The following is a 19,805-nucleotide window of genomic DNA, read 5'->3' as shown; positions in this document are numbered from 1 at the left end:
GATTCATTGTTGATTTCTATTTTAAAGCAGATTATGCACATGCGGACTGTATTATAGCTGACTATCACTGTCCTCGTGGTGCATAGAATGCTTTCTAATGGATGTGCTGTTCTCCTCTTTAATTAGCATTGAAATTGCTATCGTTGTAAGCACATTTACCAACAGCATCCTCAATTCCCATTTACTTGCTGTCTTGTCCTGCAGAATTATTATTAAGGTGCTAATGGTGTTGTGCAAATTCACCAAAGATCCTCAACCAGCTCTTCTACAAGAAGGACAAGGGCAGCAGATACATAGGAACACAACCGTCTGCAAGTTCCACTCCAAGACATTCACTATCCTGGCTGGGAAATATATTGCTGTTCCCTTATTGTCTCTGGAGGGGGGGGGGGGGTCAGGATCCTTTAATTCCTTCCCTAATGGCATTGTGGGTCAACCTACAGCATGTGGACCACAGCGGTTCAAGAAAGCAGCTCGCCACAACTTTCTCAAGGGCAAATAGTGGCAGGGTAATAAATGTTGGCCCAGCCAGCGATGCCTACATCCCAAGAATAAATGAAACAAAACCGCTTGGTCATGTATTAACCTTGTTGTTGATTGCTTGCATAACTGCACTAAGTCAGTGCACGGTACATGCAATATACTTTGACGACCAGTGTGACTCAGGCATTTCAACATTACCAGGCTTTTTATTCAGCTGGGATTTTAAAGGATACTGGTTTTCACTGTGTTTTAGTTGACATTAAGCATGGATGCTAGGATTATTGCTTCCAGGGTCATCCAAGCTCAGACTTGAAGATTAGAGTTCAAGGTTGCAATTGCCAGTTGGTTACTGATTATAAATTATACTGTAACTGCTGGCAATGGGATACAATAGATGGGAAAAGTGCAGGAACATCAGCCCACACAGTATGATTCATGCACCCTGCTTTCCTTGAAATGCCAATCTTTTTAATAATGCAGAAAAAAAATTCTACTTCAGTGTGGACAATGAAAAGAAGAAATTTATAGAGATATGATGGTCAATAACTCAAAAAAGTGAATGATAGCCATGCGGTGACTTATCATTTTGATGGCTTTTCAATTTTCTTTTAATGAACAATATCTAAAAAAAATCAAATTATGTGGCTGACTCTAATCCATTTAATGTTTCCAATGATCAAAATGCTTCACAAAGAATGTATTTTATGTTTCTATCCAGTTAGATTAATGTTTTTCTGCTGAGGAAAGTGGATTGTCTAGCTACTCAGTCACATTACAGGACTGCCACACTGTTGTTCTATTTTCTAAACTCAGTGCATGTATCGATACTTACTGCATTCCATGATATATTCAATTTATAATAATATTGCTGGATGTCCTTGTGGTGGGATTCATTTTTAAAATGTCTGCAGTTCGTAAGTGCCAAATGATTAAGTTTTAAATTGTTGTCACTTTAGCAAAGGAATTGTCTCACATATAACTAGTTGGCTCCTTGGTCCATTGGACTAAAGTAGTGGTATTGATTTTTACATTGCATGGCAACTGCTAGGCCAGCATTTATTTCCCAGAAGGCAGTTCAGAGGCAACCACATTGCTGCGGGTCTGGAGTCGTTTGTAGGCCAAACCAGTTTCCTTCTCTAAAGGGCACTAATGAACCAGGTGCATTTTTTTCCCAACAATTGACAGTGGATTCATGGTCATCATTTGAGTCTTAATTCCAAATTTTTAAAAAAAAGATCAAATTCCACCATCTGCCTTGGTGGGATTCATACCTAAGTCTCCAAAACATTACCTGGGCTCTGGATTGACAGCCCAGTGATAATACCAATAGGGCATCACCTCCCATTGCCTTGTGTTGCTGTGGAAACAGTAACAGAGATGTACATTTCCAGGTTGTTGCCACATATATTCCTCTTTAATCCTTCTCCACCATGACCTGGAAGAAGACTTCAAGTATGCTCCACTTTCTTCAAATGTTGATTGAAAAGAGGCCTCCATTGGGAGAAACAAATAATGCACTCCTTTCCCAACTTTTTGCACTTCAATATTTCAAAGCCTGTTGATTGTTTTGCTCCCTAAACCATTCCTGCACTCAGCACAATTTCAATAGCTAATGCCTCGCTAACAGATTGACACAAAGAAAAGTCTTTTTATTCCGGGGGTTATGGTAGCTAAATTTTCATTGACCTTATCAATGTAGGAACTAATAGCAATCAGTTTTCTGCATCACAGCCCCCTTTGAAAAGCTCCAGTAAAATCTTGTACTCCTGCACCAAAATGTTTTTTGCTGTCCCTGTATTTGGAGGATTATGGTAGCAGAATTGTAATTACTCTAATCAACTCAGGACGTGTTGGCGATCATTTTGTTGTATCACACTCCACATCAGAAAGCTCCAGTAGGGCCTCCATGGAAAAGCAATCTCACGCACATACGCATACACACCTCTTCTATTTATGGTGGGTGTCCTTCATAGCCTTAAGGTTTCCTAAATTTGTCTTAAGGTACTTCTTTTGAAGTGTCTTTACTGCTGTAATGAAGGATGATTTGGCATACAACAATTTCTGTCAAAGAAAGCCATATGCTAATGACCAGATGATCGATTTTAGATAAAAGATGGTCAGATAATTGTGGAGAAATCCCTGTCTCTCCTTTGAAATAGTGCCCTGGATCTTTTTATGTACAACTGAGATGGCAACAAGGACTTCAGTTTAACATTTCATCTGACTGATTCCTCTCTTGGTATTCATTAGATTTTTCTGGCTAGATTATTGTTGGACTTGATTCTATATTGCAAGGTCTATGATATATATATATTTAAATATCATTTATTTCAGATTTTGAATATTGAACTAGTGGCATGTGGGTTTTCTGTGTACGAAAAGGTTTAATGATTAGCTTGTAAGTATTTTTGTAGCCAAGGTGTTATGTAAAGGAAGTATGAGAGAACTAGCTCTTGAAGGTTTAGTGGAAATGTTTTTACATTTGACTGAAGTTTATAAGTACAGAATAAACAGTACAGTGCATTAGGTTTCAGTTAGAAGGTTCTGGATATTACGTTTTATTCTAACCAGGGAAACAATTATAGATTGGATATGTTTTTAGTGTCAGCCAGGCAGTTTTACAGAAGTGTTGGCTAAAAATGGATGTCTACAACAATTGCACTTAAAGGAAGATGGCTTAGAACTGTTAACAATTCAATTACCTCAGTGTGAAAAGTTGTTTTTTTAAATTTCCAGACTGGGAGAGTTTGCTTATAAACTTAAAAATTGCAGGAAGGCTTTCCATTGTAGGAAGGTTCAAGAAAGATGCAAATAGATTTTGCAAACAAGTAATTGAAGGCACGCCTAAGGCACATCTTTTCTGTGATAGAAAAGGGAATTTACTTCAGTATTTGAATAAAGGGACGGTGCTGTGAAAAATTGTACTCTGGGTGCAATTAGTTTCAGAATTTCTGATGACTTAAGGGAATACAAAATTGTAATGAACAGAAAACCATCAAAACATGCATGGAGTTTAGAAAAATTACCGTCCCAAGCCATCAGCCAAATCAGTTGGAACTTTTCTTTTAAAAGCACTATTGACTTAAATCTTAACTCATAAATCATGGAGTGGTAACTTTGTGGTGAAATTGCTTTCTAGTTCATCATGTAGAATGTATTGGGACATGAGCTGTTGCAAAGACCATAGAATGTCGCAGGAGGAGAAGGAAATTATTGAGTAAATGACTTGCGCCATTACTTGTACCTTGGTGTAATTTCCAGCGGCTTTGGTGTGCAGCTCCACTATCCCCTTGCTGAAGCTACCATAGGTCTGTCACTTCCTAAGGATCAATGGTGATCATGAATTTCATGGATTAGTGCTGGCTTTTACAATGAGTCACTTAGACTGAACTATTATGAAAATACTTCTAAGATCGGTACCTGCAAGAGGCCCATTTCACGTGAAGTCAAATTCAGAAAATGCAAGAACATGGACTGTCTGTTAGAAATAACCACACAGTGTGTATGCATCTTTTGCTTCTCTGGGCAAGAAATGGTCATGATTCCACATGGTTTAAGGTGTGCAAACAGCCTGAAACCAATTAAATAGACATTGGTTCCCTTGCCTCTGATCTGTTGCTGTAGAAACCTAACAAGGAGGCATACCTAAACAGGCAATTAAGAAGGCAAATGCAATGATGGCATTTATTTTGAGAGAAACTGAAATTGATTAGTGTCAGCAGCACAAAACAGAGTTACAGCATCAATCCGATCTTTTGTCCATTTACATTGACAGAATGATTAGAATTAGAATCCCTACAGTGGGGAAACAGGACCTACAGCCCAGCAAGTCCACACCAACCCTCCGAAGAGTAACCCGCCCAGCCCCATTCCGCTATTGCTCTACATTTCCCCCCATTAATGCACCTACCTACACCGGTGTTGGATTGGGGTAGACAAAGTTAAAAATCACTCAACACCAGGTTATAGTTCAGCAGGTTTATTTGGAAGTACTAGCTTTCAGAACGCTGCTCCTTCATTAGGTAACTAGTTGAGATAAATATAGTTCAATCTCTGGCAATTCAAGTTTGATCTAGATTATCTGGGCATCAACAATACCCATCAAATGGGTCTGATTAGCTTCTTGTGCCCTTGCTGTTTAAGTGAGCTGGAAACCTCAGCTTCTCAACGAAGCTTCTCAAGAGCAGCATGGTGACTCAGTGGTTAGCACTGCAGCCTCACAGCACCAGGGTTTGATTCCAGCCTCAGGTGACTGTGTGGAGTTTGCACATTCTCCTCATGTCTGCGTGGGTTTCCTCTGGGTGCTCTGGTTTCCTCCCACAGTCCAAAGATGTGCAGGTCAGGTGAATTGGCCATACTAAATTACCCATAGTGTTAGGTGCATTAGTCAGCGGGAAATGGGTCTGGGTGGGTTACACTTCGGAGGGTCGGTGTGGACTTGGTGGGCCAAAGTTTCCACACTGTAGGTAATCTAATCTACTTAGGAAAAGCCATTATAGTGCTTACATAGTTTAGAATTGCTCTGTATGGACAGGCAGATGGAAAGGTGGTCAACGCTAGGATTCCTTACACCACCATATCCATTAGAAAGGTGAACATTCCAAGTTTGAGTGGACATTGGTTTCCTTGCCTCTGATCTGTTGCTGTGGCAAACCTTGCAAGAAGGCAAATACAAATAGGCAAGTAAGAAGACACATGCAATGATGGCATTTATTTTGAGAAGACTTGAATACAAAAGCAGGGGTGTACTCTGAGACTCTATAAGCCACTGGTCAGACCGTATTTGGAGCATTGTGCGCAGCTTTGGGCCCTAGATCTCAGGAAGGATGTACTGGCCCTGGGGTGTGTTCAGAAGAACTTCATGAGAATGGACCTGGATTGAAAAGTTTAACATATGAGGAATGTTTGAGGACTTTGGGACTACACTCGATGGAGTTAAGAAGCATGAGGAGGGATCTAATTAAAGTGTACAGAATACTGAATGGCCTGGACAGAGTAGAGGTTGGGAAGATGTTTCCATTAGTAGGAGGGACTAGGACCTGAAGAGACAGCCTTAGAGGAAAGGGAAGACCTTTTAGAACGAAGATAAGGAGAAATGTCTTTGGCCAGAGAGTGGTGAATCAATGGAATTCATTGCCACAGAAGGCTGTGGAGGCCAGATCATTGAGTATATTTAAGAGTGAGATAGATAGGTTATTGAGTATCAAAAGGATCAAGGGTTACAAGAAGAAAGTGTGAGAATGGTGTTGAGAAACTTAACAGCCATGATTGAATGGGCTTAAAGGCCTAATTTCTGCTCCTATGTCTTATGGTCTAATGGTCTGAAACCAGGATATTCCGGAATAAATGCTGGAGTGTCAGCCGTGCCTCAGTTGTCACCTCTGAAACACACTAAGCTTTCCAGTTTCAAGACCCCTTTCCATGAATCGAACACATTATTCTTGGGTGACATACTAGTGCAGTATGCAGTGACTGCCACACCATCAGAGGTGCTGGATTTTGAGTGGGGTGACAAATATAAAGAATGACATGGTTCACTTTTGAAGAAAATGAAGAGCACTGTGCTTGGTCCTCTGATGCCAATGCATCTTTCAGTTTAGATCATCAACCCAATTGTTTGGTCATTACCACATTGTTGCTTGTGGGTGTTTGCTGTTGAACATTAATTCCTGCCTTTCCTACACAACAGTTGCTAAATTTCCAGACCAGTGAATTTGTTATAAATCGTGTTAGGACGTTTTATTGATGGTCATAAAAAAAAATAATGCAAATGTAACATTTTATTTTTCTCTTTAAATAATTAGCATTGGATGGATTGATGACCAAAATGACAAAATTTATTGCATGTCTTGCAGATTTTGCCATGATAAGAAATTCTAGGCCAATGTACCTGAGTGATCTTCAAACTAAATTGTTTCATTCCTTTTTTATTTTAGGCTCCAGTCCAATGCAACAAGGAATTTAGAATACCAACACTTCAACTCCAAGTCACAGGGTAATGATTTCAATGATTGGACACCTTTATTGAATGACTCATCTGAAGGGAATGGGTAAGGTGAAAAATTAAATGAAATTAATTTCCTTGACTGCAAATTAAATGTAAAAGGTGGTTAAAAGGGGATGTGAAAGGTGGCGATAGAGCTGAAGCATCAAAAGGAAAACTGCTTTGCAGTTAGCATCATCTATTTTATTGTAAATGAAATGATTCCCCAGAGACTGGAATTCCATCAACAAATTACCGTTTGTTTACATGTGCACAGGACTTGATACTGATCCAGCTTTCTCACAGCCAGCTCAGAGTGAACAGAACCTCTGATACTCGGGTTTATTTATTTTTTTTCTTTCTTTTTTTCCTTAATTACTTAACCCCCACACTACCGCCTAACTGCAGAAGTGCTTATTTTTTCCCAGGACCCATGATGTGTGTGTGCAATTGTGAGACACAGTGAGAGACACAAGGTGCATAAATCTTTATTCAATTTCCACCACCAGAAAGAAAGGAAAACACCCGAGTGGCCTGTGACAAGCAATGCCCTTCACATCAAAGGGCAATGCTATGTGATGAAAACAGTGAAGGGGAGGGAAGGGACTAAATCAAAATAGAGTTGGAGGGGGAAATGATGCACTCCACTCCCTGCGGCACCCACCTCTCTCTGAACAACTCCAGGGTATTGGTGGACTCCGCGTGCTCCTTCTCCAAGGTCACCCGGGCTCTAACGTAAGACACTCGGGTTTATATCTGTCAGGCAGAGCTCCCTGATTAGACCAGCTTAACAGCCCCAATCAGGGAACTCATATTCTATGTGTTCCACCTGGCTGACCTCATAACAGCTGCTGCAGTAACAACCTGCAGCAAATAGTATTTGGATTTTGAATGAAAGTAATTGAAAAGAATTAAGTAACCTCATTGAGAACAAAGACATTTATGGTGTGTTTGTTGTTGAGGCTGACGGATCACATAAAACATTAATGGGCCAATGTTTTACCTCATCTCACTGCATTGAAATTCATCAGCCACCTATCTACCCACTACACCAGAATGTCAATCTCTTTGTGAAGTTTTAGACTACCCTGCTCACAGTTTACAATTCTTCTGAGTCTTGTGTCATCCACGAAATTTGCAGTTGTTTCCTGTGTACCAAGATGTAGGTCATTTAGGGAAAACAAAGGTCCCAATGGTTTGCTTCCCTGGCGATCTCCACTATGAACCTTCCTCCAGACTGAAAACTACCCATAACTTTGTTTCCTATCCCTCAGACAAGTTTGTTTCCATGTTACCACCGAATATACATCCACCATCATCTTTTGGCTACATGTCCTTTTATTATAAAAACATATTGAGTCATGGTCACACAGCATGGAAATAGATCCTTCAGTCTAATTAGTCCACATTGTGTTTAAAGTTCAATATCTCAGTAAGTGAGATATCCCTTCATTGTCATGGCAGTATTTAAATTGGCTCAAGGTACCAATCATAAGTTAGCAATGAAAGTTTTTATTTCAATAACGTGCGTATTTCATTAAAAAAAAACTAGTTTGCAAGGAATTAATTGCTATGACTTCAGCATTTCCTGCTTCCCAGGTAGTTAGGTATTCCTTTGTTGATAGGCTATCTTTGGCAGCTTCTCTCCCAGTTTTCCCTTTGTTGGGGCAGGCTTCTTCCCCATCATCTCCTCCCCCCTGCAGCTATTGGTTTCTCCCGCATGTTCTCCCCCGGACATTGGCAATTATTTCCTTTGCCACCCCTTCCCCTTTCTAACTCTCCCAGTATTGTCTTGCCCAATAGACTTGCTTCCTGTCCTCCCACTAACCTCGTCGAGCAGATTGAAAGTAGATTGCTTTGCCTTCCTCATCACTCGATGAAAAGCTGCAATCCCTTCCTAGCCATACTCTGATTGTCCTTGCGTAGTTCCAGGTAGTGCCTCACCACTACTATCTAGGGGAACCTAGGGAAGGACAAGATGTTACAAAAACAGAAATTGCTGGAAAAGCTCAGCAGGTCTGACAGCATCTGCGGAGAGAAATCAGAGATAACATTTCAGGTTGAGCCACCCTTCCTCAGAACTGATGTTAGCTTGGAAAAGATCTGTTCATTACCAGAAGATAGGGTAGGGGGAGGGGGTAAGGTGTAAATGATAGCTGGACAATAATTCTAGTCTTACCAGTGATGCTCACTACAAAAATGAATAAATCAAGTAAAATATCACATCGGTCCTCTCAAACATTGATTATTAGCTGATCCAGAACATGTTTGCATTGCCATCCTTAGTCAAATGAGTTCTGACAGTCTCTGCGATGCTGTAGACATCACCGTTGGTGTGCAGTGTTTGTTGGGTGAGGCAGAGCAGGTGCTCTCAAATTTTCAGTTCCAACTTGATCTCCCTATCTCTCTTACTGTCTCTTTCTCTTACTGCTTATTTTTCTTTCCTCAGTGTCTCTTCCCCCCCTCCCTTTGTTTCTTTCTCCACCTCTCTTTTGTGTATAATGTGAGCACTAAGTGACTTCAGGAAGTAATAAACAGGTTATTAAAATTTAATGTAAAGGGTAAGTGAGGCACAACAGTTTGAACTAAAAGAGGTAAAGATTGACTCAGGCACATTGATAAAGGCTTACACTATTGACAGAAGCAATTTCAACAGCCACGGAACACAACCTATGCTCAAGTACATTAATAAGTAGAAATAGGTCAGGGAAATTCCCAAGTCTGTTATCATCACATTAAATATTTAATATTTCTAGACCATTCCAAGTAATATTAAAATCTTGCAGCTCTAATTCTCAACCTAACAGCCTTAGGGAAGATCAAAACGCCTTATTGAATGTATTTTTATAGTCCAATCCAGCCCACTAAAAATTCAAAACGTGTTTTTGCAGAGCACATTGGATAGGAATTTGCATTTTTGACTTATTCTGAAGGTTCTATTGTATAAAAATAGGCTTCAAGTTGCCAAGCTTTCTATGAAAATATTTTATAATTTGTTTTACTAATCCCTGATTAAATCCTAATTAAATAAACTAATGAGGCTTCATTGTGTCTCGCAGAGATTACAGTTCCACAACGATGTTAGTTTTCGTTAACACAAATACTATTATAGTTAGTGGTACTTAAGATATAATAACAGTAACTGTAATATATCATTATTCGGATTAACTACTCATGAAAAACGATTATATGAAATTAATTTCTTGGTGTGACTGTAATGCTTTCTGGGTGTGTTAATCGAGTCACACCCACATTGTTTCAAGAAATCTGCACAACTGGGTTACAAGCTACTGAGTAATATAATTAATCTTTTATTGCCAATTATTAAAGAAGGCAGTTGACAAAAGTTTTGAATTAACCCAGAACAATAGAAAGCTGAAAGGAGTCTTCAGCATCCTTCCATCTATGTAAGAGGATGGCCATGTAACAAATCAATGGGGTATCTTCATATGGTGCAGTTCTGTTGATCGCTAAAGACTCTAATCTGTGAGAGACAGGTTGTGCTGCATATGAGGCGGTTATCAGATGCCATTGTGGGCTGTTGATTTTGGTGTTGGCGGCTTACAGTAGTCAATGATTGTCATGGTCTCGTTTGCTATTTCTCTCTGAAAATGGTTAGGGTTTCTTGGGTGTGAAGATAGTTAAAAATCACACAAAAGCAGGTTATAGTCCAACAGGTTTATTTGGAGGCACTAGCTGTTGGAATGCTGTTCCTTCATTGGGTAGCTGTGGAGCAGGACCATAAGACACAGAATTTATGCAAAAGATTACAGTGTCATGCAACTGAAATGATATATTGAACAAACACACTAGGTTATGATAATCCATGTGTAAAGTCCTTCACGTCTTGCTAGCAAACACGGTTAAAAGCTGAGCTTTGGGTGTTTTGCTAATCCATCGGCTACAGCCAATATTTAGATTAATAGGATTCCTACAGTGTGGAAGCAGGCCATTCTGCCCACTGAGTCTGCACCAACCTTCTGAACAGCAGCCCACTCATAACCCTGCATCTCCGTTGGCTAATCCATCTAGCCTGCACATCCCTGTGCACTATTGGTCATTTAGCATTGCCAATCCACCTAACCTGCACATCTTTGGACTGTGGGAGGAAACTCATGCATTCACAGAGAGAATGTGCAAATTCCACACAGACAGTCATTTGAAGATGGAATTGAACCCAGAACCCTGGCACTATGAGGCAGCAGTGCTAACCACTGAGCCACCATGCTATCTTTCACTTGGAAAGTTCTCATGGATCCATCCACCTTCCATCCTGCAAGTGTGTCCAAGTCTTTGAAGACAAACAAAAATGGGAATTGCTGGAGAAGCTCAGCAAGTGTGACAGTTTTTCAACCAATTTCTGGTTTTGTTTGATTCAGATCTCCAGCATCCAAAGTTCTTTGTTTTAGTCATCGGTGAGGTCACTATTGCTCAGTAATAGACCACATCCTTGGGATGCTGTGAAGAAAAAACTGAAACTGTTGATGAAACGTTTTATTTTGTCCTGAGAAGACTTTTGTTTAGAGGACTGCCTCATTTGAGATTTAAGCTATGAGGTGACCAGGATATGAAAGTTGGTGAACTTCCTTAATTGTTGTCCATGTTGTACAATTGTCCAATGAGGCACTGAGAATTCAGGCCTCCAAAAAACAGCATCCTTGTCCTGAAAGGTCAGCTTGACGTTATTCTGTGCAGATTTTCTGAATCAGTGGGTGGCTGCTTTTCCTCTGTGAATATCGAGGTCTGCATCAAAAGGTGGATTGTTAATTGCAGTGGACCAAAGGTAGCAGAATTTACTAATCACGTCTCATGGAGTGTTGCTTATTCAGATGAAGGGCAGAGCTGTGAAACTCTGTCCCATAAATCCGGTTTTCCTGATGTGTAAGTAAAACATCTGAAGTGTCATTCTATTGTTCAGGACTAGGCCCGACCGTAACTTTGCTATTTGTTTCAGGTAAGTGTATAGTGGATATTCCCAGAGTGAATTAGCTGATCTGACTGCCAAGTTTTAAACAAAGGGAATTTATTAACAAAATTACTGAATGAAACACAAAGAACAGAAAATAGAATGCCGAATAACTTATCCTATCTCAAAAACCTGAAAGACTATCTTGACTTAATGATGCTGTTCCAAAGATACTTGCAATCCCAATAAACACAGCCCTTAGTACGAAGATTAAAATTAAACAAAAAGCTTACAGGTTTCAAATTAGAGGAGGGAGTTCAGCAGCTGCAACTAACTCTAATCTAAACGAAGGCTACCTGCACAGCTAGCTGGCCACTCCCCTTTGATTATATCCTTTTTTAAGACATGAAAGGCTGAGGCTGGAGGCATTATCTGTTAGGGCTAAACAAAAAGGGCCCCAAAAACCCTTCAGACCCAGCCTAGTTAGAGCCTTGGGTTGTTTCAAACCTCTCTGAAAGAAACCAAGGACAATATATCCTTGTCAAAGAACAGGTTCGTCACACTAGGCTAAGGGTCGAGTGCAAGACAGTGTGATTAGTGTAGGTAGTAGTGTATTTTGTAGTGAAACAGACATGATGAGTTGAATGGCCTCTCCTGTACTATATGATTCTAACGGAGAGCAAGTTACAGCATTATCAGCATTGAGAGACTTTCTGATCATGATATCTAATTTTTGTCTTTGCTTTCAATCTGGATGTCACATTGTACAGGACATTGGTGAGGCCACTTTTGGAGTACAGTGTGCAGTTTTAGTTGCCCTGCTGTAGAAAGAATATTATTAAATTGGAGTGGGTTCAGAAAAGATTTACCAGGATGTTTCCAGGACTGGAGGGTTTAAATTATCAGGAGAGGCAGGATATGCTGAGATTTTTATCAATGGAGCATAAGAAGCTAAGGGGTGATCTTATAGATATTTATAAAATTATGAGGAGGATAGATAAGATAAGGTCTTTTCCCTTGGATGGGAGAGTTCAAAACTAAAGGGCATAGTTTTAACGTGAGAGGGGAAAGATTTAGAATGGACCTAAGGGACAACGTTTTCCACACAGAGGGTGGGTCAAAGGTGGAACAAACTACCAGAGGAAGTGGTAGATGCAGGTACAGATAGAACATTTAAAAGATATTTGGACAGGCGCATGAATTGGACAAGTTTAGAGGAACATGGGCCAAATGCAGGCAAGTGGGATGAGTTTAGTTTGGGAAACTTGATCACCATGGACTAGCTGTTTCTGTGCTGTATGATTCTATGGACAAATTGTTAGAGATTGTCGTCTGACCTATTTGTAGGTGAGCTCCTTCCATTTCTGTATGAAAGAAAAGTATGGTGTTCTGGAGTAACTAAAAAAAACACTTAACACAAGTCAACTGTCATGTAAACCCAAGAGAAGTGGGTAATGCAGATGCTGGATATTAGAGTCAAGATTAGAGTGGCACTGGAAAAGCACAGCAGGTCAGGCAGCACCCAATGAGCAAGAAAATTGACATTTTGGGCAGAAGCCCTTCATCAAGATTCATTCCTGACGAAGGGCTTTTGCCTGAAACGTCGATTTTTCCTGCTCCTCGGATGCTGCCTGGCCTGCTGTGCTTTTCCAGCACCACTCTAATCTTGACTGTCATGTAAACCCACCAGCCATTTATTCATCAATGTAAGCATGCATACAGGAGAAAGGATGCTCGGATTCCTCCAAAAGGCATCTCAACAATTCAACAGATTTCTAGTCTTTATACTATTCTTATAACATTCATGTGTCATAATTACATCATTGATCACATGCTCTAGTTTACATTTTGTTTTACACTTACACAATAATGTAAAAATAGATCACATCTGACGCCCCTTCTTCCTCCTTCATTTTCTTCCTTCTCATACCAAAATATTCTGACTTCTACTTTCTCTAACCTTCACTTTACATTTCTCTCTTTCTGTCCACTTTTTTAAAAATCAAGAAAGTTAATTAGTCAAAAATGGTAATGGCCTCATCCATCTAACCTTTACTTGTTGCCAGTGAATGTATTCCCCCCCTGAATATCATCACTTTTGCTTTAACAGCTTTATCTGAGAACCCATACCCTAATTAGATCACTAATCCTACATCATTTCTGTAAATTAGTAAGGTTAAGAAAACTATGTACATAAAAATGCGAGAAGTAAGAGCAGGCATAGGCACGTCAGCATCTCATAGCTTCTTCATCACTTAATGTACTCATGGTAGATCTCATCTCAGCCTTAACTCCACTTTCCTGTCCATCCCTATAACCTTTCAATGCATTATTAATCAAAAACCTATCTTATCTCCTCCTCAAATTACTCAATATACCGGCATCCACCACACTCTGGGGTAGTGAATTCCACCCATTCATGACCCTTTCAGAGAAGTAATTGCTTCTTATCTCAGTTTTACTCTGCTACGCCTTATCCCCTAACTATGGCCTCTCTTTCTGAATTGACCCACTTGAGGAAATGTCCTCTCCACGTCTACTTTGTCAATCCCTTTCAGAATCTTGTGCATCTCAATTACATCTCCTTTCATTCTTCTAAGTTCTCAAGAGTATAGGCCTCAGCTGCTCAATCTCTCTTTATTGAACAGGCCCATCATCTCTGGAATCAGTCTAGTGAACTTCTTCTAAATTGCCTGCAATGCATTTACACCCCTCCTCAAGTAAGGGGACCAAAATTGTACACAATACCCCAATGGCAGTCTCACCAATGCCTTGGGCAGTGCATTTTGTATGTGTGTAAGTAACTTTGCCCATCGATCCCTTCAGTGTAGAAGGAAGTACTAAGAGTCTATTTTACTCCATTCTTCACCCTGAACGTTTGGAAATGGTGTCCTTAGCATACCCTACACTATCCAAGTTATCATGAAAGAAGAGAATGAGGCTGAGGAGCTTTTGTGGACAGCTTGCGGCATCATGCTCTTCTGAGAATGATGAGTGCTTTAGTGAAATGAATGACAGCAAGGTGAAAAAGGTACACCCTGTTCTTCACACTTCTATCATACCTGGTATGTCGAGAAGATCATGTCGACTGTAGATGTGTAACCATGGAAACCAGACTCTGCTTCTGGAGACAAAACATTTCCACAGTGATCAAGTGTACATCTCTATGACTCTATGACTATGTTGAGTACATGAGCTGGGAGGTCATGTTGCGGCTGTAAAGGACATTGGTTAGGCCACATTTGGAACATTGCGTGCAATCATGGGCTTCGTATCAAAAAGATGTTGTTAAACTTGAAAAGGTTCAGAAACGATTTACAAGGATGTTGCCAGGGTTGGAGGATTTGAGCTATAGGGAGAGGTTGAATAGGCTGGGGCTGTTTTCCCTGGAGTATTGGACGCTGAGGGGTGACCTTGTAGAGGTTTATAAAATCATGAGGGACATGGATATAGTAAAAAGACAAGATATTTTCCCTGGGTTGGGGGAGTCCAGAACTAGAGGGCATAGGTTTAGGGTGAGAGGGGAAAGATATAAAAGAGACCTAAGGGGTAACTGTTTCATGCAGAGGATGGTGCATGTGTGGAATGGGCTGCCAGAGGAAGTGGTGGAGGCTGGTACAATTGCAACATTTAAAAGGCATCTGAATGGGTATATGAATAGGAAGGGTTTGGAGGGATAAAGGCTGTGTGCTGGTAGGTGGGACTAGACTGGGTTGGGATATCTGGTCGGCATGGACGAGTTGGACCAAAGGATCTGTTTCCATGCTGTACGTCTCTATGACTCTGTGAGTCTGTAAGTATTTTAGCCATAACCCTTGTGAAAGCCTTCCCAGTTTCGCTCAGAAGTGCAATGCCTTGTGCTAGTTGTGGTCTCTTTGATCACCTTAGTTTAGTAAAGTGTGATTTTTTTTGTGAAATGTATGCTCCGTGGAAAGAAATTCCATCCTCTGACTGAGAAAGAAGAAGCTGATGTGGGAGCCTTATTGAGTGGGAAATTGTTGATGGGGGTTTTATTGTTGGGATTTAGTGCTGTGATGGTGTCCAATGAAGTTTTGAAAATAGCAATGTATTGAAAATGTGAGGGAGAGAGAAAGCTGGTTAACTTAATGTCTGTCTTAGGGAAAATGTTGGAATCTATTCTTAAAGAAAGTATAGGAGCAGTAAGACGCCATTTAGCCACTTTGAGCCTGTTCCAATAGTGAGAGATCGTGACTGATCTGTGGCCTAGTGTGGTCCTTGGACTGCTGGAGTTCTTTGAGAAAATGCTGGAGTGACAGAGAATTGATGGCTTTCCTGCATTTATAGAAGATATTTGATAAGATGCCACATCAAATGCAACTGTGGAAAATAAAAGTTTGTGGTATAGTGGGTAGCATATTGGCATAGATAGAAGATTGGCTGGCTACCAGGAATTAGAGTATTGGCACAACAGGCTCTTTTCTGGGCAGTGTACCATAGGAATCAGTTCTGGGGCCTCAACTTTCATAATTTATATAAATGACTTGATTTAGATTAGATTAGATTTAGATTAGATTACTTACAGTGTGAAACAGGCCCTTCGGCCCAACAAGTCCACATCGACCCGCCAAAGAGCACCTACCCAGACCCATTCCCCTACATTTACCCCTGCACCTAACGCTACGGGCAATTTAGCATAGCCAATTCACCTAACTTGCACGTTTTAGATTGTGGGAGGAAACCGGAGCACCCGGAGGAAACCCACGCAGACCTGGGAGAACGTGCAAACTCCACACAGACAGTTGCCTGAGGCGGGAATTGAACCCGGGTCTCTGGCGCTGTGAGGGATGAAGAGTCTGACAATATGACACCAAATTTGCTGTTGATACACAAACAGGTAGGAAGGTCAGGTTTGAAAAGGACATAAAGAACCTATAAAAGGGAGACAGATTAAATAAAATCTGGCAAATGGAGTGGAATATGGGAAAATGTAAAATTGTCTATTTTGGCGGAAAGAATAAAAGAAAAATATTTTCCAAATTGTGAGAGACTGTAAAACTCAGAGGCAGAGGAATCCGGCTGTCCTTGTGCATGAATTGCAAAAGTTAGTTTATGGGAACAGCAAGTAATCAGGAGAGCTGATAGAATATTATCACTTAGTATGAGGGGAATTGAATGCTAAAGCGAGAAAGGTATGCATTAGCTATACAGGGCACTGGTGACATTACAGTAATATTGGGTACATGACTAGTCTCCTTATTTAAGGAATGGTGTAAATGTGTTGGAAGAATTTCCAAGCATATTTACTGAAATTATACCTCAAATTGGCTGGTTTATGAGGAAAAGCTAGGCAGGCTATGTTTGTATCCATTGGAGTTTGGAAGATTAAGAAGTGAAATGATTGAAACAGGTAAGATACCAAGGGGTCTTGACAAGTTAGATGTGGAGATCATGTCTTTTCTTTTAGTGTTTTTAAAAACTGTGGACTGGAATGAGAAAGAACTGGTTTTAAAAATAGTGCTTGTTAGGATGGGTTATATGTTTGAGAAGCCAATAACCTGACACTCCTGCCAAACATCAAGTAAACAACTTTGAACAACCAGGAGCTGAAATTGAAGTTGCAGATGATTGAGTCAAGGGAGTGTAACATAGAATATAGGACCAGGAGTAGACTATTCAGCCCTTCGAGCCTGATCTGCTATTCAATATGATCATGGCAGATCACAGAATCCCTTCAGTGTGGAAGCAGGCCACACTGCCCCTCCAAAGAGCATCCCACCCAGAACCAACCTCCTATCCTAGCCCTGTAACTCTGCATTTCCCATGGCTAATTTGTCTAATCTACACATGCCTGGACATTATCAACCAATCTAACTAGTCTGCACATCTTTGGGCTGTGGGAGGAAATCTACACAGACACCGGGAGAATGTGCAAAAGCCACAAAGACGCTTGCCCAAGGGTGGAATTGAAACCATGTCCCTGGCGCTGTGAGGCAACAGTGCTAACCACTGAGCCATTGTGCTGCCCCCAACTCGAGTCTACTCTATCTTGTTTTCACTTTCTCTCCATACTGTTTGATCTCTTTAACTGTAAGAAGTTTATGTAACTCTACCTCCTTGAAAACATTCAATGTTTTGGCCTCGGTTGCTTTCTGTAGCAGGGAATTCTATAGCCTCGCTACGCTTGGTGAAGAACTTTCTCCTAATCTCGGTCCGAAGGGTCCTATACCATATCCTTAGACTATAATCCTGCTTCTGGATTCCCTGGTCATCCTGTCTGCATTTACCCTGTCTAGTCCTGTTAGAACTTTATAGGGTTCAATTAAACCCTCCTCATTCTACCAAACTCTAGTGAATACAGTCCAATGGATCCAATCTCTCTCCATGTGTCAGAGCTGCCATCCCAGAAATCAACCTGGTAAACCTTTGTTGTGCTCCCCCAGAACATGCTTCCTCAGATAACAAAACCAAAAAGGCACACAGTACTCTTGAAATAATCTCACCAAACCCCAGTACAACTGTAGCAAGGCATGGAGACAGTAAAGACTGCAGATGCTGGAAGCAACAGTCAATAGATGCGAAGCTGGAGAAACACAGCAGGTCAAAAAGCATCCGAAGAGCTGGAAAGTCAACATTTTGTGCCGAAGCATTGACTTTCCTGCTCCTCAGATGCTGTCTGACCTGCTGTCTTTCTCCAGCTTCACATCTATTGACTGTAGCAAGGTATCCTTGCTCCTATATTCAAATCCTCTCACTGAAGGTCAGCATTCCTTTTAACCTCTTCAAGCCTTCATTACCTGTGTTGCTTGCTTTCAGCGGCTGATGTATAAGGACACTCAGGTCTTGTGGCACCTTCCGCTTTCTCAATCTATTGTCATTGAGACAATAAGCTGCTTTCCTGTTTTTGCAACCAGAGTGGATAACCTCACATTTATCCACATTGTACTTTAGCTGCTGTACATTTTCCACTCACTCAACTTATACAAATCCCACCGGAACTATTCTGCATCCTCTTCATCCTCCCACCTACCTTTGTGTCGCCTGCAATTGTAACAAGGTTAGCCAGGTGGATCTCATAGAATGAGTTTCCTGTGTGACGAAGCTGCCCCTTTAACAAGTTATGCTGTCGTTGGCTTTTTTTTCCAGAGAGATCGTAAACGACACAGACTCAGAAGAGTCTAGGGTTCAAAGGTTTTGGAGCCCACTTGATAATAACTAACAGATACTGCCCGAGGCAGAAGGCTTTCAAGTAAAAAAAAACACACATTTACAATGAAGGAGAGTGGCCAGTTCTTCCAGCTCAGCTTTTCTCTGGTTTGGTTTAGTATTTAGCAGTAGTATGAAAAAAGCTGCTGGACCCAAAGAAGCAGGTCCAGGCTGGTACTCTCTCTGACTTCTCTCCTATAAGAACCTTTGTTGGATTTTACCTTTTATGCTTGGTCACACAGAAAACCCATTCTATGAGATCCACCTGGCTGACCTTGTTACAATCACTATGTGTGAGCTAGTAGATGTTGTTTACTCGAACTTTGAGAAGGCTGGCAATAAGGTCCCGCAAAATAAATTAGCGTGTAAAATTAAGTCGCATGGGACTGGGTGTGATGTACTGGCATGGACAATGAACTGGTTAGCAGACAGAAAATGAAAAGTAGAAATAAATAGGTTATCTTCCAAGTGACAGAAAATGACTCATGGAGTACTGCAGGAATCATTACTTGGACGCTAGCTAATCACAATATTAATGATTTAGATGAGGGAGCTAAACGTAATCTCTCCAAGTTTGCAGGTGACACTAAGGTAGGTGGGAGAATGAAGAGGATGCAGAAGAGTTCCGATGGGGTTTGTATAAGTTGAGTGAGTGGAAAATGTACGGCAGCTGAAGTACAATGTGGTTTATGTAGATTGTTGCAAGTATTTGAAACACCATCATTAAGTTGGGATGTTCCGTTGGGTTTTCAGGGAGGTTAAGTTATTTGGTATTCTGTTCTCTCTTGTTGGTGTTTCATTCAGTAACCCTGTAAATAAATTCTATTTTGTTTAAAATGAAGTAGTTTGACCAACCGCATCTCTCCTGGAATATCCACTTTACACCTGCTTAAAACAACAAGCAAAGTTAGGGTCTGGGCTACCTTCTTAAAATGTTTTTAGGTGGTCTGGCCTGGTCCTTAACAGATTGGGAATTCTTTGCGGAATTTGTTCTGTAGTTCCAAATTGGAATTCGCATTGTTGGACTCGAAGGCTGTGAATGGTAGGTGTTAGTGTTTTGTTTGTTCCAGGTGTTAATTCGGTTGGTTTAAACAGTGCTTAGGATAGCAATGGCTCTTTCAGTTACCAAGAGTTTTCTGGGGGGGGGGTGGAAGAAGTGACCTTGGGGGTTTTATAAAAGGTAATTAAGGCCAAGCTGCTGGAGTTAACAGACAGGCTGGAGGTGGAGCTGCCTCCTTCTGTGAGGAAAGATAATTACATCAATAACTC

At 40.8% G+C, this 19,805-nt stretch overlaps 1 protein-coding gene across 1 annotated transcript in view; it reads left to right on the top strand.

Moving 5' to 3' along the window:
• Window positions 1-19,805, top strand: part of oca2 (oculocutaneous albinism II) — a 539,836-nt gene that overhangs the window by 91,714 nt on the left and 428,317 nt on the right. Inside the window, exon 3 of the mRNA XM_060826999.1 lies at window positions 6,420-6,533. Coding sequence (XP_060682982.1) covers window positions 6,420-6,533 — 114 coding nt within the window. The remainder of the gene's footprint in view (window positions 1-6,419; window positions 6,534-19,805) is intronic.

Source organism: Hemiscyllium ocellatum, chromosome 6 (assembly GCF_020745735.1).
Source record: "Hemiscyllium ocellatum isolate sHemOce1 chromosome 6, sHemOce1.pat.X.cur, whole genome shotgun sequence".
Lineage (NCBI taxonomy): Eukaryota > Metazoa > Chordata > Chondrichthyes > Orectolobiformes > Hemiscylliidae > Hemiscyllium > Hemiscyllium ocellatum.
Note: the sequence above shows the minus strand (reverse complement) of the source record. Positions and strands in the feature narration are given on the sequence as shown.